Source organism: Telmatherina bonti (genome assembly GCF_933228915.1).
Source record: "Telmatherina bonti genome assembly, chromosome: 20".
In the NCBI taxonomy this organism is placed as follows: domain Eukaryota; kingdom Metazoa; phylum Chordata; class Actinopteri; order Atheriniformes; family Telmatherinidae; genus Telmatherina; species Telmatherina bonti.
In genome coordinates, this window is record NC_136618.1 from 26,139,879 (window position 1) to 26,158,615 (window position 18,737).

At 41.3% G+C, this 18,737-nt stretch overlaps 1 protein-coding gene across 1 annotated transcript; it reads right to left on the reverse strand.

Moving 5' to 3' along the window:
* Positions 1-2,016: 2,016 nt before the first annotated feature.
* On the reverse strand, positions 2,017-18,161 carry ptchd1 (patched domain containing 1; the record flags this gene model as incomplete). Its single annotated transcript, XM_079260064.1, has 4 exons — positions 17,729-18,161; positions 11,895-12,609; positions 3,213-3,907; positions 2,017-3,117 (listed from the first exon to the last, which is right to left on the reverse strand). The coding sequence occupies exons 1-4, from the start codon at positions 18,140-18,142 to the stop codon at positions 2,017-2,019; spliced, it is 2,925 nt and encodes a 974-aa protein (XP_079116190.1). The 5' UTR covers positions 18,143-18,161.
* Between the last annotated feature and the right edge of the window lie 576 nt (positions 18,162-18,737).

The window sequence follows — 18,737 nt, forward strand, 5'->3', positions numbered from 1 at the left end:
AAAAACCTCCTTAGCGGAGGGAATTGGTCATACAACCTCTTCCACTCGTGCGTCTGAAAAAAATCAGGCTAGTTCACTATTTTTGATAGCACTGTGGATATTAACCCAAGTTTTCCATCTGTTTTAAGACACCTTTTTATAAACTTTTTTAAAAAGCAACTAGAAAAGCAAATGAAGAGCGCAAACCTCCACCAGGGCCTTTAAAAATATCCTGGATCCAAGCTGTGATCCGGATCACCAACAAAATTAAATCAGATCTTCCTTTTCACATTTCCAACAACTCCTGAAAAGTTTATGAAATCCATCCATAACTTTTTGAGTTATCTTGAATGCAAACAAACAAACAGATAATCGCTGGTAAACACATAACCTCCTTGGCGGAGGTAATCAAGTCATTCTTATCATTTGTTCACAAGTTGTGCTGTCCATTCCAGACCCTGTAACGATGGGTAGATTGTATTTTAAATATAAACACTTGTTGGGTGCACCCAGGTCTTCCCAGTGTAGGTCAGTGCCAAGCTGAGCTGGATTTAATTTTTGTTAGCAGCACACAGTTAAACAGAGACAGCCTCCAGCTGTCACATAAGTGGGGATACTGGATCTTTGTTTTTTTTTATGAATTATTGCTCTCTGTTTAAATCCTTTGTTAGTTTTTACTCAGTAAATTTGTGTTAAAAGACAAAGAAAGCTATGCATACTCAAGCAGCCCCTGCAGGACCTTTGTTGAAACGTACACCTGGGTATTGTGTTCCTGGGCGCGCCAGCTTGAGCTGATAAATAACAGCATCTACTACACTCATTCGATTCAGGATTGAATACTAATGTGACACTTTTACAGGGTATTCAAGAGCCAGGTGTCTCATAAGTGCGATAGTTTCCAGGAGACAGCTCCCCAGTGACCCCAGCTTCCAGTACGCCTCTTTTCTAAGAATTCTTAATGATTAAAAGGGTGAAAAAAATTGTTTTATTTGTTTTATATAAATAAAATAAGGTGAATTTGATTAAAAATGAAAGCAAGAAAAGTAAACCATTGCACTGACGTATACCAAAGTAATTCCACTATGACGTATATTATGACCCAGTAGACCTGTGTAGTGCTGTATTTCTCGTCCCTTTTTTGTATGTACCTTGTTTTTTTTTTATTCTGATGTGCTAACACTGTTTTGGACTGCAACCATTTGGCAGTGTGAAAGTGTGAGGGCTTGAAAGACTGAAGGAACAGTCCAGATTATCATCTCTTTTCTTCTTCTTCTCTGTGCACTGCACACATTCAGCCTCCATCTGTAGGACCGCGCTTTAAATTCAAACTGAGAAAAAGACGTATGTAAAATGAATTTGTGCTGCACAAGAAAACAGCAGACCTGCAATGGACTGGTGCCCTGTCCAGGATTTACCCTGCCTCTGGTCTGCTAGCTGCTGGGATAGGCCCCAGCTTCCCAGTGACCCTGAATTAGATTAAGCTGTCTTCAGATGTCAGAAGAGAAGGTTTGCAAACTTGCATACAATGTTTAAGTTAACCATAACATCATTAAAAAAACATGTTTCTTTATTCTGATTTTATTTGTCCAGCATCAAAGTAGAAATACTCAAGTCAGACAGAAGATCGGCTCACGTCATTTCAGCTGAAACTGTGCAACTTGATATGGCAAACGGAGAGCAGTAGGTAAACAAAGTGATCTTAAGCAAGTTGTAGAAGTGGAACATGTGGTGTTTCCTCTGTGAGCTCATCCAGGCTGTTTAAAAAAAAAAAAAAAATCATTCACATGCTACAAAGCACTACCAACAAGCAGGTAACCATGGATACCCTGCATTGAAGACCTTTCTCTCTCTCTCCGTATTTCTTCCCTTGCTGTCTTTCACCTGTTTGAATCTGTTTTCTCATCTATCTTCCCTGTGTTACACATCCCATTTCTTCCAGTCTTTAAGTTTCAGCAATCTCCTTAGCAGAACACTCAACAGCTGATTGGACCATAGTCACCATAGCAACGCAAGGACAAAAAAGAAAACATCACATGCTCAAACTGTGGTGATCTGGTCGACCACCCTAGTGCTGTCATTCATTTCAACGCACTCCACCTCTTGTCTCTGGCCCTCTCCTCCGGGCCGGTGGCCCCGGCTTTTGGAAGGGGGCAGGAAGGTGAGGAGGGTGGGCAGGAAGGCAAGCGTGTGCAGGGCCGAGCATCCGGCTGTAAGGGTGAGGCAGCGAAACATTGTGCGAGTGAGGTTTGAGCGTACTGAGCCAACAGGCACCAAGGCAGCGCCATAGCAGATGAGCGTCTGTAGAGAGGGAACACCGTGTCTCTCCAGTGCCACTCTTACCCAACGAGTCCTGCTCTCACCCCGACCTGAGGCAAAGCCGCAGAGGAGGGGGCCACTGCAGTCCGCCGAATGTCCCAAAGCTGAGATCAGACACAACACAGACATACAGTCCAGCTCCACACCCCATAAAGTCATGAAGCCCAGCACTCCGAACTGGACAGAGAGCAGGGTGAGACCCAGCCATACAGAGACCAGCGGCTCAACGACAGCCAGAGAGGACAGACCCAACAGGAAAAGCACCGCCAGCAGTGAGTGCCTGAGGGGTGAGCTGACCGCTGCAGCGTAGCGGTCCAAGTAGATGAAGGAGGGGTTAAAAATCAGAAAGCGAACACGGGAGGTGAGTGACAGACGGCGCAGTGTGTCCAGCAGCACTGACATCTCCTCACGCTTGTTCTCTGTTGTCTTGGCAATCAAAAAGATACGTGAAGCCGCCACATCGGGCTCCTCGCCTTGGCCGCGCTCTGCAAATATAATGTCGTCGGCAAAGTGGGCAAACTGTGGCTTGCGAAGGAAGGAGTGGCGCAGCGTGTGGGTGAAGTTCTCCCGCGGCTGGCTGGTGGACTGGTTGCAGTCTGCCAAGTAGTTCAGGTAAGCTTCCAGCCAGCTGATTCGCTGGAAGCCTTTGGCATATTCCAGCAGGTCCTGCTGCACAGAGTCGTTCCAGTAGGGGGCACTTTCGTAGATGTAGAATCCAATCACAGGTGAGTATGAGCTAAAGTAACGCTGCTGTGCACGTGTATATAATACTGTTGCTGTATCCATGGCGACCAGCGTGCTGGGGTCAGAACCCTGGGTTACCTGTTAGCAACACAAACATGTTACACTGTAAACAAAGCTCATGTATCTTTTATAGTATGAATTCAAACAAATTATTTTGTAGGGGTGTGTCCCACCTGTAGGAAGCCCATCAATCCAAAAGAGATGTAAACCAGGTACAGCAGAACCACAAATGGTTTGACATAAGTGTTAGTGATCCAGTCTCCATAGCAACGCTGCATACATCCCAGCAAAAGGTGTGAGTCCTGTGGGTGTGAGTCCATACTTGTTGTAGAATGAGTGTGAGGGTGTGAGTGCACATGGGTGGAGTTAGCGATGTGTCCATGCACGCCAGGGTTGTTCAATGTGTGAGTGTGAGTTAAGTTAGGATTCTGTGTGTGAGCGTGTCCGACTACATGAGGCGGATTGGTCATTTGAGTCTCATCCTGGTAGCGAGTGTACATCAAACAGCGGTACCAAGCCGGTTTAGAGTCCAGCCGATCCTGTTTTGGAACTCGCCGGCAGAAGCAACCGTGTCTGTACCCGGTCTCCAGGTAACCTGTAAACACTAGGCAGGAACTGTAAAAAGACAACATGTAAATATAGCTGATGGTGACAGCGAGGGCAGCAGTTCGGCAGAAGAGTCGGACTGCCTCCATGTTGGTGAGCGGCGAGGCTGCCAGGCCTAGCGTCATCAGGTGAAGCATGGTGGAGCCGGAGAAACGTAGCATGACATCCTCGAACACACTGGCCACACGCTCCTTCACATGCTGGTCTTCACGGGTTCGCCTCCATGACGACAGTATCTCAAAGGAGCCGAAGAGTCCGTGACCTGAATTAAATATTACATATGACACAAAAGATAAAAACAAAAAGCAATGGCTTAGTTTGAGGGCATTTTATTCTAAAAGTGAGAGATTTCTGATATTATTGGCATATCGATATTATCGGTAAATCAATTTTATAAGTCGACATCGACAGTAATGCAATATCAGAAATTATTGGTATCAGTTTTTTACACAATATGCACATGTTATATATCAAACGCCTCAGCAAAGACTCTGCTAACTCAAAATGACAAAATATCATAGATGTCATGTGCAGTTTTTCAGATACTTTTGTTTGTTTGGGACAACTTGCTCCAAAGACATTGGTATCAGAAATTAAAAGCTGGACAAAATCGGTATATCTGTAATAAAGCCAGTATTGATCATCCCTACTTAGGATGCCTTTAAAAGAATAATAGTTGTTTTTTTCTTTTATATATGTCCAAGGAGGAGAGTGAAGCAATTATTATCTATAACGACACAGTTATTACATGAAATGTGATCATGTAGAACTACTAAAAATGCTGTAGCATATAGGCCAGGCCTGCAAATGGTACTGTAACATTGTCCAAACAAAAAACAACAAAAACAGAGAACTACCCCTCAGTTCCTTCAAAAGTGAAAGAGCCATGAGCGGTTGTGCCGCAAATGGTCTCAGCAACTCCAGTCAGTGGTACTGGTTGCACCTGAAACACTGCAGTGAGATTCTAAAAAATCCTTGAAGTGTTAACGCTCATGGCTGTTCAATTTTTTCTACTTGTTGCTAGGAACTCTTGTTAAGCTAGAGCAGAGCGGGTTCGTTCAAAAGCATAGTGGACTTGGTAAATTTTAGACATCACATTTTACTCTAAAACATCAACATTTCCTCATTAGCAAGATTAGCAAGAGCCTCACCTAATACTTCACACGTTAGACAATGGTACATTTAGCCTTTTGTATTGTTTTGTCAACACACACCCTATTAGTATAAAGAAATAAAGAGCAGGTACTTGAGACATGGGTTGGACTAGCCAAATAGCTTCTTTGCTGGTTTGTTGTTCACTTTAAAGATGCATTACGTAACTTTTTACCTTAAAACTCTGCGTCCCGTACTTGCTCAATGACTCAGTGACGTCTATCATGTGCATTTCTAGAGCCGCTGCTACCCAGCAGCGTCCGAAGGCTAAGAAACCAGAATCCAGAATGATGGACATGCCGCTTCTAAATGCTCGTGGCAGAATGAGGTACCAGGTGGAAAGCTCAGTGGAGCCACTCCACAGCTTTTCCATGAGCTTCCGAGGCATGCAGTGTTCCTACAGTGTATTGTACCTACCTTGCACTATTGCTTTACAATTCCACATATCCTATCCTCTTGCTAGGACATGTAATGACTACTAACATTTCTAAGGAGAATCCAGAAAATGAAGACCTCCTTCTGTCAATGTCTCCAGTTTGGTACATTTGAGCTTCCTGGTGAAATATGTAAAAGGACAAATACAAGTTGATAAGACTAAAACCATGAGTGGGTGAGATCTTGAAGGCTGAGGTGGGAATCAATCCAACTTTGGAGCTGAAGGAGAAGAACAAACAAGGCAGAAAAATGCATTTTATTTGATTCCTACCCACTTCTGAGGTGGAAAACCAATTAGACCAATAATATAATAGATTCAGTTTTACATCTAAAGAGTTTATGGTCTACATAAAGGTCTTCACAGATCTAATAGGGGAAGAATGACCAGATCAGTGGAACACGCTGAAACTTAAAATATACTGTTAGAAATGCTTAACAGCTGGTTGCTAGCTTATTTCATAGGTGGTTCAACCATTTGGTTAAGATAAAACAAATTTTGGATCATTTGTAGTACCAGCATGGATTTTTTTGGATTATTGTGTGAATTCATTCACACCTTGATGTGTAAACCAAACCAAGGTGGCTCATAAAGTGGGTGTTGATCCAGAATTAATCAAACTTGTCTCTGGTGTAAACTAACTTCAAACTCTTAGCAGGAGACATGATTTGAATCCCAAAAGCTAAACTACTGTCTTACTCATATGCCTGCCTATGGTCTGGACCAAACAGGTAATATTACAGGTATAAGTCATGAAGAGTCTTATTTCATACATCTGTTATCTTTCTGTGGCCATGAATTTGCCCAACTTATTTGATAGTGACCATTTCCTTTTCGTAAACCTTAACCATTTTAGTTAGTTTAACTTTTTAAATATGTTTGTTAACAGCACATTCACATCGACAAAAACTTGGGGAAATAAAATCCATTCCATGGATTTGTATAAAAAGAAAGTTTATTGTCCTCCCCCTATGAAATTAACCTCAGTTTGAAGCCTACAGCAGTTTAACAGGTTGATAAGGTCACGTTTGCTGCAACAAAATCAAGTTTTCACCATAAAGGCTATAAACACCAATTATTCATTGCTTGCTCAGCACCATGCAGCAGACAGAAATAACATTTTAGTGAATAGTTTATGAGCAAAGTAGAACCCTTAACTGCTGAAAAAGTCCAATCCAGTCTCAAATGGAAGCTAAATAAGCAACTATTTCTCAACAAATTTGCTGCATTCCAACTTTATGCCGGAAATGGCAGGAAAGTAAGGTAATGCATCAGTTACTACAATTAATAAGTCACATGACATAACCATGGCCCCTGTCACCTTCCAGCGGAGAATTTGGATTTCATTCGTGTTGCAACAAGTTATTGTTTTTGAGGAATGGCAATGCTGCACTATTGCGTGTGTAACATTAAACTTGAACTGAATCCTTCCGAATTATGTCCAACCTCAATCCATCGGAATCAGAGACACGTGAAAATTGACGTAATACACCATGAAATGAAATTTTTCTGACATTTTAAAAGCCAAATCTAATAAAGTGGAGCATGAGAAAACTGCCTTTGTCCAGTTTAATAGCAAAATTGTAAAGAAAAATTCCTTATGAATTCTTCAAAAAGAAAAAAATATAGAGTTCCAATAAATATTGACGGCTTAAAAATTGAATCAGAAATGCCATGCCAGGTATGAACTTTCAGTATGAAGTCAATTCATGCATGAACTCAAACATGTCCAGTCCCATGCGCATGCATGTACAGGTTTATATGTGTGCAGCAGATGGTTTTTAATGGTTTTCTCCCCATTTGCCGTTGCTATGGTGCCCGTGAGTCACCAGTGGCACTCATATACCCTCCCCCTCCGGTGACCTCAGCACGGCAAAACGCTTAACACCTCAGCTTAGGTTCATCGTGTGAAGATCTTATTGTGCTTATGTGTGAGAGCGACGTAGAACTAGGTAGAAGGTCGATGTTGAAGAGAAGATCAGCGCATGAGAGGAAGCTGAAGATGGCACTTGGAGAAGAATTTGATATCCAAATGTCTGATTGATGCACAAACAACAACTTAGGCACTGAAATGCAAGGAAACTAATGTGTAGCATGCTGAGGTTTCAATCGGTGGTTATGGATCTGTGATGCTGAGAGTGCTTGGTTTGGTTTGTGTATTGTAAACAAACAAACATGCAGATATCCAAACATTGCTTCTTCATACTGAAGAAAATAACACAATTTTGTGATCAGAAAACATTAACTTTATACCAATCTTTGTTTGATTTACAATTAACATGCATATGTGTGGAAATATAATGTGGCATTTGTAAATCCAGTTGAAATAAGCATTATATCACATTTTTCTAGCAAGACAACCACACTTCTAGGGCTGAAAATATACATACGTGAGCTTTAACTTGTTTTTTGTCTAGACAACTGGCTTCAATATGAGCGTAATTATACATATATACCTGCTTGCATGTGTACTACACTTATTACGAAGATTCTACCATGTGGTATATTGCAAAAATTCAGACTGGAGAAAGTTCCCAAATTTGATAGGGTGTAAACAAAAAAAAACAATAAACACTGCGACAATAAAAACTTATTATTTGATGCATTTAGCACTTTACACTGCAGAAAAAGCAACAACAGTGTTGTCATGGATACCATGCCATGTCTTCTCTTTGAAGGTTTTCCATAATTTTAGCAGCTTTATGCTAGGACTCGGCGATTAATTGGAATTTAATCTCAATTACGATCTGGGTTTTCAACAATCATAAAAATAAAAAGGTGTGAATATTTTTCTCTTTGCAGTTTCCTCTCCTGCTGTCTTCAGTTGCTAATCGAGCGTCTCTGGCATTGCAGCGCTGTGCTGTAAACTCCTCTGAATGAAATCGCTTTGGTTTCATTCAGACACTGTTGCCAACTTGGTGACTTTTTTTGTTGAAAGCACCTTGCGACAAATCTAGCAACTTTTACTGGAGTTATTAGAGACTTTTTTTTGGTGTTTTGGCGACTGACTTGAAGGTACATATTGTTCTGCAGTTACTGTAAGGAAGGAGCAGCGGGAGCCTCTCCCGTCCTAAAGCACTCCCAGGCGGCCAGTCTCAGTTGGCTCCGGCTGTAGGTCAATGTAGAATAACTGCAGCAGGTTGTGGAAGTTCACCTAAACATAGTTCATACCATTGTCAGTGAGAACTGGCTGCATTATTTTTGTATACATAGTTCGGCGAGTTAAACTCTGTGATATCGCTAACCCACTTCAATAAGACTGTTCCGTGCTTCTTCCTTGTGTCTTAGATAACACCACAAATGTTACCAATGTTATTAATCTCCTCTCAACCGTCGAGAACACCACAACGCGCAGCATTGTTTAAAAATACTGGATAATTGTGATAAATAATCAAGATCTCAGTTTCAGTCTCAATGATCGGGATGATAATTTTTGTCATAATCGAGCAGCCCTACTTTATGCTAAACTAAACTGCAGCTGGTTACTCATATATTGCAGCCATAAAGCCCCTATTAGAGTAATAATATATTGCCTCACTTCTTTAGTCAAATCAACATAAAATACGAATGACAAAAGTTTTATAGCACTCCCATAGTATTACTTTTTTGTTTTTTGTTTTTTGTTTTGGAAAATTAAAGCAATTGCCAAAGAGCTGCTAACTAAAACCTTTTTATGTGTCAGTTGACACATACTATTGATTTAAAGTATGTTATAGTATGTATAGTATCGTAGTTCTTTTGATTTATAGAATTTTTCTGTCATTGAACTTTTGTTACACACTGCACCTTTCAGAAAGGGAAACAGAGAACTGGATGACCTACGTCAAACAATACAAGAAAGGGACAGAAATCAGTGGCATCAGGTCTTACAGAGTAATGAATCCTCACCATGTTAAAGAGTAAAGGTGCATATGCCAATTCCTGACTTTAAGGTTAATTTGAAATTTTCCAAACTCTAATGTTCCTAGAACCAAACTTGGGCACCCATGTTGTGGACAAAAAACCACATAGCTCAAGACGTTAGCACTAATGTGTCTTTGAATCTAGCCAGTTACCCAAAATTCAAAGATGCATGTTGACTCTTAACCAAAAGGACAATCGAATAAACCAATTTAGCCTCATTAGTACACAATCACACCCGATGAGTAAATGGAACAGGCTAATTTGTGCCACCCTGTGCCTGTTGTGTGACTTTTGCAATTACAGCTCTGTTAGAATCAGCTTCTGTGTCTGATTTTGAGAGAGTTGTCACTAACTCATCTCTTCTCGTCATAATCCAGTATTTCTCAGCAGCAAATTCACATCCTTAAATTGTCTGACATTTCCTCTCATCTTTCTACATGCCCACTAACATCTTCCTCCTCCCTGCTGACCCACCTTCCTTCTAACTATACTTTAACTTTATTTTCTGCTGAGAGCATCTTTATCTCAGCCTACATTTGGAGTCATATTTCACAGAGACCCCCCACTCCAACCAACTCCATTCCCATGTTTCTGTTCACTCTACAGTTATTCTAAGCCTGACAACAGTTCCTCCTCCTCCACTTTTTCTGTATTCTCTTCTGTCGCTCTCTTAATCTTTTCTCTGTCCAAATAAATAAAACCAATTTACCAAGTTAATTTAGGGAAGGATGAAACCCAAATCAAAGCACGGTGACACAACTTCATTGTAGTTGTTACACTTGCTGTATAAGTAGGACGGCACAGGCAATCAAACCTAACAGCTTCAGCAGAGGAAGGTTTGTTGCTTTGCAGACAAATTTTTTTTTTTTTTTTTTACTTTGAGAAAAGCACAGGTAAAAAAAAACCTTAAAGAAAAAAAAGAAAGCCAATGTCGTAAAGCAGCTATCCACTAATGTGATGCTGAATTTTCACATCACTTTGAAAATACCAGCTAATTCCCCACAAAAGCAAATACAATACATACATAAATACATTTTCTCTTTCAGGTCTTCTTATGATGAAATTTGGTTTATATTCTTTATTTAACAAAGCATCATCAATAAAATGCTCTTTATTCTCAACAAAGGTATTCAACAAAAGATTGTGGAATTTCAATATTTGCCCTTAAAACTTATTAAACTTCAGTCGTGCAGCACTGCTACTCAACCACTACAAATTAGTATTTTTATCGAATTTGGATTTGTTGCAAGAAAGTCGCAAGAAAAAATGCTAATGTTTCTGTGCATTAAAAATCAGTGTTTTTTTGTTTTTTTTTAACAAATATTTCATAGTCACATGACAGTCATGAGTGAAATGGCCAAACTTAGAAACAGTAATGGGATCAAAAACACTTTGGCAAACCAAGCAGTTATGTTGTTTACGGCAGGATTACTTTTATTGATTCATTATTTCATTATCCTAACTGCTTGGTCAAATGAAGGGTTGCAGGGAAGCTGGAGCCTATCCCAGCAGTCTTCATGCAAAAGGCAGGGTACACCCTGGACAGCTCACCAGTCCATCGCAGGGCCACACAGAGACAAACAACCACTCACGCTCACAGGATTACTTATATCTTTAAATTAAATTAATTAAAGTTACTGAAAAAATGTTTCTATCAATGTGTGGAACAGGCTGTTAAAGCTTTAAGGAAACAAACTCTGAAAGTCTACAAATGAGCAGAATTTCAGACACATGGATTCACTGCTGGTGGACAATGTGAAGCAGACTAAGGCTCCACAGAGGGCTGTTATCTGAAATTTCAGCTAGTAAAACATCTGCACAAGACCTTTACATTTAAATTGTTATAATTCAGTCGTGTTTTTCCTCTGCTTGTGAAGTTTCATGGTGTCGTTGTAATTATATCTCTAAATGCTTGATGTGAATTGCTGACCAATGTCAGTCGTCCATGTGCAAAGCTAAACAATTTGGCACTTCAGTTCTGCCGTCTTATAAACTACTGGATCATTTTCTGTAGAAGCTTAAAGACCATCATCCCTGTGGAGGAATACTGGATGAACCAAATATAACCCTTCTCTTTATTCAATTTAATATCAGACATTTGGCACTAGTTCTGCTGCAACAATTCATATAAATAACTAAAACATAAACATATTCTTAAATGTAAACAAGCTAAAAGACAGTCAGTGCTTTTATATGGCTGTGATCTGTAGCACATATTGAACCTGATTCATTTCACACATATCTATAGCAACATGTTGTCATATCACTGAATCACTATGGTTTCTGCTCTAATTGTGTCCCAGACTCCAATGAAAAGGAGCTGCAACAAAAACTTTGTATTTCAGAAACTTTAGATTTTTGCCTGCAGTCAGAAAATGTGTCATTTCTGCCGTCATCCTCCCCCTCAGTAAGTTCATGCCCTAGTGCTTGTCAGTCATTTTGATGAACTGTCTATTTTGAAATGGCATTTAGCCTGAGGCATGCATCTTCAAAATCCGTCACAAGAATTGAAAAAGCAGATGCGATTAGAGGCAGAGTACGATGTAAAAGCAAAGGCAGTGTTGATCGTTGCTCCACCTCCCACGCATTAGCATCACTTTTCTTTGATTTCTCCTTGCTTTTATGTGCTGTTGTTGTTCCTAAGACTCTTCTGTGCTCGAAAAGGTGAATATCCATAAAAGGCCCTGAACATTTAGGTAAGGTGAGCTTCAGACAAGTAAATGAATGTTTTCAACATGAAAAATATCAACTTTGAACCTACCAAGCATGACAAAAGGGATGCCCAGGTATGTGGAGTTGTAGGTGGCTCCAGTGAGGTTAAGTATTCCAGCTGCGGTGAGGCCAGATAGTGTGACGGACAACAGAGCCAACAGCCCCAACCAGGGTTTGGATCTCACACAGTCCCTCATAGAGCAGCAGAGGACTGCCAGCACCCCACACACTCCCAAGCTAGCCAAGAGGGGGTGACGTGCCATTATAGAGGAGAATTGAAAGTCTGTCCTCAGAGAAGAAGAAGTGGAAGGGTAGAGCCCCAACTTTGGATGCAATGCTGCAAAATTCTGTAATTCAGTACAGAAGGATTTTTCCCACTGGCTGGCCACCCGGTCCATCAGGCCGCTTCTGGCTTGGAGGTAGTAGGTGAGCTGCAGCGCCCTGGCAGAACGGACACCCTCGCCCCTGGCTCCAGTCCCCTGAGCTCGTACTGCTCCACCAGGCCCCCAGCCCTGCACGCCGCCCAGCTGATGGCCAATGTATGCTTGCCGCCCATCCCCCAACTGCGTGATTGGGTACTGCAGGACCGGGATGGAGCGGTTGGAAGCTCGAGCAGACTGGATCTCCTCCATGGCACGGATGATGTCATCGATAATGCAGGCATTTTTGTCATCAGGCAGGCAGAGGTAGGAGAAGGAGTAGTTGAAGCTGTTGAACCCTGTGGCCGGGACCGTCACCTGCATCTGGTAGATTCGCCTGTGGAGCTACAACGGACACAAAAAGAGACAAAGAAGCATATTCACTAAGCTGCAAGGTGACTAAAAAGGTTAAAAGTTTCAAGTGTGACTAGCTCATTTGGTCCCTTTGTGTTTTACTTTAAGTTCATGGGAATAATAAAGAAGATGTGTGGGGGAGTGTGTGTGTCTTAGCAGGATAACAATAGTTGTCTCAGTGTCCTCCCCCATTTCCAAAGCATAAGGACAACAGTGCCAACATCCACTGGTTGTGGTTACTAAGCAACAGGCCTGATGCCAGTCTCTGCCACAGAGAACGTGGACAGATCTGACTCCCACCTCAGAGTGCTGCATTGACTTGAAAGAGGGAATGTGAGTCTGCAGAAAAGTCTTTTGAAAAAGCTCATGGTGTAACATTTAAAGACTCAATTTTGCTGTAAAACAGTACAGATATTCACCTCGAAATCTGTCATTAATCCTGTTTGCACTATTTAAAAATACACAACACAAGGGTCTCAGATAAAATAAATTTTGAAGCCCCAAATTAAAATATTTCATCGCAAGGCCAACTTGAACCATTTTGATGCCCTTGGTGAGAAATTGGTTTCTTCATATGGGTCATGTGGGTGCGGAAAACTCTGGTATTTAATAAAGGTTGAGAACTAGCTGCTACAAAGATCTGTAAGTAACAAACTCAACTTTCAGTGCAATATTTTGTGCCCCATGGGACCATATAAGGCAGGCATGCCACAAGGCGACTGTGTTTGTTCATATCACCTGAAAATGAGCTAGCATATGAAGCTAAATGTATATGTTATACCCTGTGCCGCTGTGTTAATATAATGAAACATCCATAAGTGTATTCCAAGTTTTCTTTCACAAAGGAAACACAAAAATAGCAGAAGTGAGCAACATGCTAAATGAACCATGCTAACACTTCGGTTGGGAGGTTTTTAAGCTGAACTTGTCATTTTGATTAGCTCTGTGTCTCTATTATTAAAGTCCTAAGTATTACCACAGTAATTTTGACAAGATAGCAGTGTCTTAATCATTTAAAACCCCGATTGTTGCAGTTCAATGTGCTTCTAAGAACTTATCGTGTCTCTGACTACACATTAATCTACAGACAAGAATGCAACTCCCAAAATCCACTGCTGTTATTGGAAGATTTTTATACTGGAGGTGTCAAAAGATGCTTATTCATCTCCAGAAGAGAGAATATTGCTTGGTAATTCCTCTGCTTCTGCTACATCACCATGTGTTGTCCATTAGGGCAGAGAAGTGTGCAAGGATTTATAACTATATACAGGGGGTACTCATTATGCGCTGCATGTCACCATTCCTGTCAGCATGAATGTGCTTATGCACTCAAAATATCAAGTGTAGAACAAAAGTGTTTGATTTGACACACAGCATAAGTTCAGCATTTTAACATACTGATGTAAAGCACTCCGATCATGAAAGTGGTGTTAGAGTGAAGACAAGAGCGTATTGTAAGAGATTTTCTCTAATTGTTGAACTTTGTGCAAACATGTGTGCCAATATATCTGACAGACATCAATATTCTTTACTGAGCACAAGAAAACTGAGCTAGTGATAGTATGTAAAGCAGCACACTCTCACACTTTTTACTTTTCATGTGATGGGTTTGCACTTTACTTTTTTTTATTGCTTGTACTTTGTTGTTATGTGTCCTATTGTGAACTGCCAACGGAGGATCAGATACAAATAAGCAGTTAGGCTAACTCTGTAGCACTTCAGCTGTCTCATCCAGTTAACTTGGAAGGCCATAGATCATTTGTCCCTGGATCTCATTTGAAGATACCAACTTGTTGTTTAGCAGTATCTTCCCCCCACTGAAATGGATTTTCCTTTAACCCAGGAGCGGGCAGCTCTGGTGCAACACACTCAAATCAATGGCTAATTAGCAGACTTGTACAGAGTTTGATGCCAAGCTCTGTACAAGTCTGCTAATTACATCTGATGTGTGTCAGGTGTGCAGCAGCAGGGAAACTCCCAACACTTGCAGTACTACGGCCCCTCAGGACCAGAGTTTCCAACCCCCAGCTTTAAATGATGCTTCACAGGGTCTCGGTGGCTAATTTCTGGGGGTAATGGTGACCAAACCACAAGTTTTTATCACTTTATACCCAAAGAGTCAATGGTGATATTTTGCAGCATGAGATATAGTGTACAACCGAAAGCACAGTTATCCTGGGCAGGAAATGCTCAGTTACAAAGTGCATATTTCTTGCAGAGATCATTTTGACATTCTCAGGCACTCTAAATAAACCTATTATCTATTCCCCTCATTATTACAGCCCCAAACACCACTCCACCGCCACCTTGCTGATGTTGCAATCTTGTTGGGACATGGTGGCGATCCACCAACTATCCAGACCTACATCTGTCCAAACCATCCAGTGTAGCACAGCAATTATAAATAATTAAAACTGTTTGCAAATGAGTCTTCATGTATTTTTATTCCCACTGCAAACACTTGTTGTTATGAGCAATGATAAAAGACACACTACAGAACTTTTGCCACTTTCCCCATCACACACCCCCTATCAACGGCTAATTCGGCATCCATCTTGCATCCTACCTGACCAGTTAGCTCTCTCCAGCCAGGAAAAGATGATCTTACAGTGACTCTTGTTTTGTCCCTTTCTCTCTTTTAATCTTCTTGCATTTCTTTGCTGAATAAGCAATGTTGCATGTTCAAAACAGCCAGTGCCTTTTCTAGCGTGAAGTGAAACTCGGCCACAACATCATGTAGCGTCCCGAATGTAAAAGTTGTATAGTGCGGATCCTCAGCCTCGGGACGCTGCTGGGTGGCAGCGGCTCCAGAAATACACATGATAGATGTCACTATGTCATCGAACAAATCTGGAACATTGAGTTTTATGGTCAGAATGTTACATAATGCGTCTTTAAGGGTGGCCAAGATAGAGGTTTTGTGTCCAACTGCAGCCTCTGGAATATCCTGTACGGAGTGGTTCTTGTAATTTACTACCTGCTCCAAATACCTGCTTGTTGCTTGTCAGTGACTTAATATGCTTATATCAGGACAAACCTACTTGTTTTCTAAATCACAGACTATTTATTATTATCTTGACTAAGTTTTCTTGAAACGTTCAATATTTCATTCCTTTCACGAGAAGTTGGCTAATTCCACAAAAAGTCCTTTTTTTCCACAGACCGCATGGAAGCTGTGATTGGCTTAATAATGTGGGACAGCCTACTTGTTTCCTTTTAATTAAGCTCACTCGGTAAATCAATTATCAAACCTCTCTGAGACTGCTAACAGTGATCTAAACAAGCAAGACAAACTACACAAACTAAATCTTCCAAAGACAAACTACAATCCAAATGTTTCATGAGCTAAAATCCAACATGCAGAAAAAGTTTTTTTTTCTTTTTTTCAAACCCGGAGGATCATAAACATGTTTTCTCAGATTTTTACATTCATCACACAGTTATTTCTGGACCACAATATTGACAAAAAAAACTTTGAAATCCACAAAAGAGCATCAATTTTTCATCTCATAGTGGATTTTTTTAAGCCTTTCTTCTGGATATGTGGATGCATCATCATCGCATCAGTACAGTAAAACCTCGGCTGTATTGCAGCTATGGTGGGGAGTCTTCCCAGCAGAAACACTAAAGTAAAGGTCAGATTGTTTTTACTAACTCTAAATCAAAGAACGAGAATTTATGTGGCTATTAACTGCTGACACCAGAGATTTTCTAACAAAGAAAGAGCTAAACTTCTAGGAACATCCAAGAATTTAATAGCCAGATACAATGGCTGTGACTCACAACTCTCGCTGTAAGTGGATATTCTGTTTAGTTCTTTTTATCCCTATCACTGACATCTCCCTCTCTGCTGACACAGATAACTGCATTCAACAAGTTCAAGCTTTGCTGGGCTGCATAAAGGCTTGTGGGGAAATGTGAAGTCAGTTAAGAGCAGGCACAGGCGCAAAAAAAGAGAACAATTACAGAATAGTCAACCTCAGACATTATCAGATTATGTAAGTGTGGATTCATTCTTTTATTGCACTCTCTTTTATACACTAACCAGCCTGTCTGCTGGCAATCCTCTACGTGCTCTCATCATGCTTTGTCTGGAGAATGTGCCAATGAAATATACGTTTAGAAAACTCCTTCCACACAAGAGAGCTTGTTGTCTGAAGATCATTAGTCAGCAAGTCATTGCTCCTGACATTGTGATTAAGATATCTTTCTCACTTAGGGAAAGAAAAAAGAAAATCTGCATTTGTGCATTGACTTCTGCTGTCCGCCGCCTCTTTGTGGGTTTATGAATCAAGGTTTGAACTAGTTGGCTGCACTGCATTGTTTTCTCATAGGCTGTGATTAAAAGGGCAAGAAGCTAAACTGACACATTATGACCCTGTCAGATTGTGTCTGTAGTTGGAATTTACTCTTTGGACCTAAACCAAGGTCTTATATATTATTGATTGCAAGTTTATGTGGCATATCTCAAAGTTTTCACACAAACTGACAGATCAGCTTTTTTAAAGGGACATTTTTCATCTACCTTCTTGAGATTAAACCCCTTTTATTGAGTCATTACTTTCAGAAGTTTAAATTAGTTTTATTTAGGGCTGTGTTGATATGCTTATGCTCCGATTCGATTCAAATCTGATTTTTTTGGGTGCCTATTTGATTCAAATTGCGATTCTCACAATTCTTTGATATTGCTATTTTTGTAGATTAAAACCAAAGAAAAATGTATAAAACTTTGCTTTTGCTTGTCATTATTTTTTTTCTATTTCAATAAGGAAAAACAACACGGCAGCCAGACCATAATTCTGCTGCTATAATTCCCAAGAAGAAAAGTAAAAAGATCCATTTAAAAACAATGAAAATGAAAGAAATGATAGTGTATAAGCAAGTATTTTTATTCATTTAAAAAAAGAACGATTTTTTAATTTCTAAAAAATCAGTTTTAAAATTGTGAAGTAAAAAATCTTGATATTCGATTTTTCAATTTGAATTTTCCACCCCTAGTTTTATCATATCTATTTGCTTATTTTTTGCAATAAATAAATAAATAAATCACTCAAATTTTCATGTGTTTTCATTAGCCTACATTTAGAAGATGTGGTGCATGCATGCATACCATGAGGATGGTGTCCAGGTGAACCGGGTCCAGCACGCTCCCTTTGCGGGTGGTGACTATCACGCGCCCAAAGCGGCCCGCAGTCTGCAGGTCGGAGTAGAGCGCGTGCCTGGAGCGGTTCACGGGGAACAGGCTGTCCACCAAGTTGCCCTCTATCTTGGCCAGGCTGTGCTTGGGCGCAAGCAGGCTCTCCACGTCCTCTTCCACGCGGTACCGGCTGAAGCTGGCCCCGAGCAGGATGGACAGCAGCACGGGCGCCGACGCAAAGAACACCGGGTGGCTGGCCACGAACCGACCAAGCGAGTGGAAAGAGGTCCTCAGGCCCGCGTGCAACACCTGGCGAAGCATCCTAGCGCGCGGGCGCGGTTCGAGCCTCTCCCACCGACCGGAAAGCCCCGGAGCAGCGCCGCGCATCAGGTGCTGCCGGACGCATCAGTTAACCCCGCTGCTCTCATCCTAGTGTCGGGGTGGTGACGCCGGGTGGAGGGGGGTGGGGGGGGGGGATTTATCCACCAGCCGGGGAGGTTTCAGCCCTCCTCACACAGAGGCACCCTGTCCTCTGGGGTCTTCTCATCCGCTACTGACTGAAAGCTCCTAGATGCTCCTGCGTGCATCTACCAGCTCTGCGGTTACAAAGAAAAACCTGACAGCTTAGTTTAGATTTCTCCAGCTATGTTTGGTGTCTTGTGCAAGCCGCGTGGCTCCGTGCGCAACAGAAAAACCGCACAGCAGAAGTATTCTCATGGTCGGACTCTCAAAAACTAACAATCCCAGTTAGTTGTTTTTTTTTTGTCCTGCGCTTGGTCAAAGGTGCAGGCTTCATTCCTGCGGCAGAGATCATCTAAAAGCATCTTCCAGAACAAGATGTTTGTCCTTCTCTGCATCACCAAGTCATCACACAGCATGGGTGGGCGAGGTGAGAAGAGGTTGCGTGGAGGGGAAGGTGGGAGTCACCGGATGAGTGACGCGGTGTGGACGCACTGGGGATGCCAGTGGAGCAGCTTGTGAA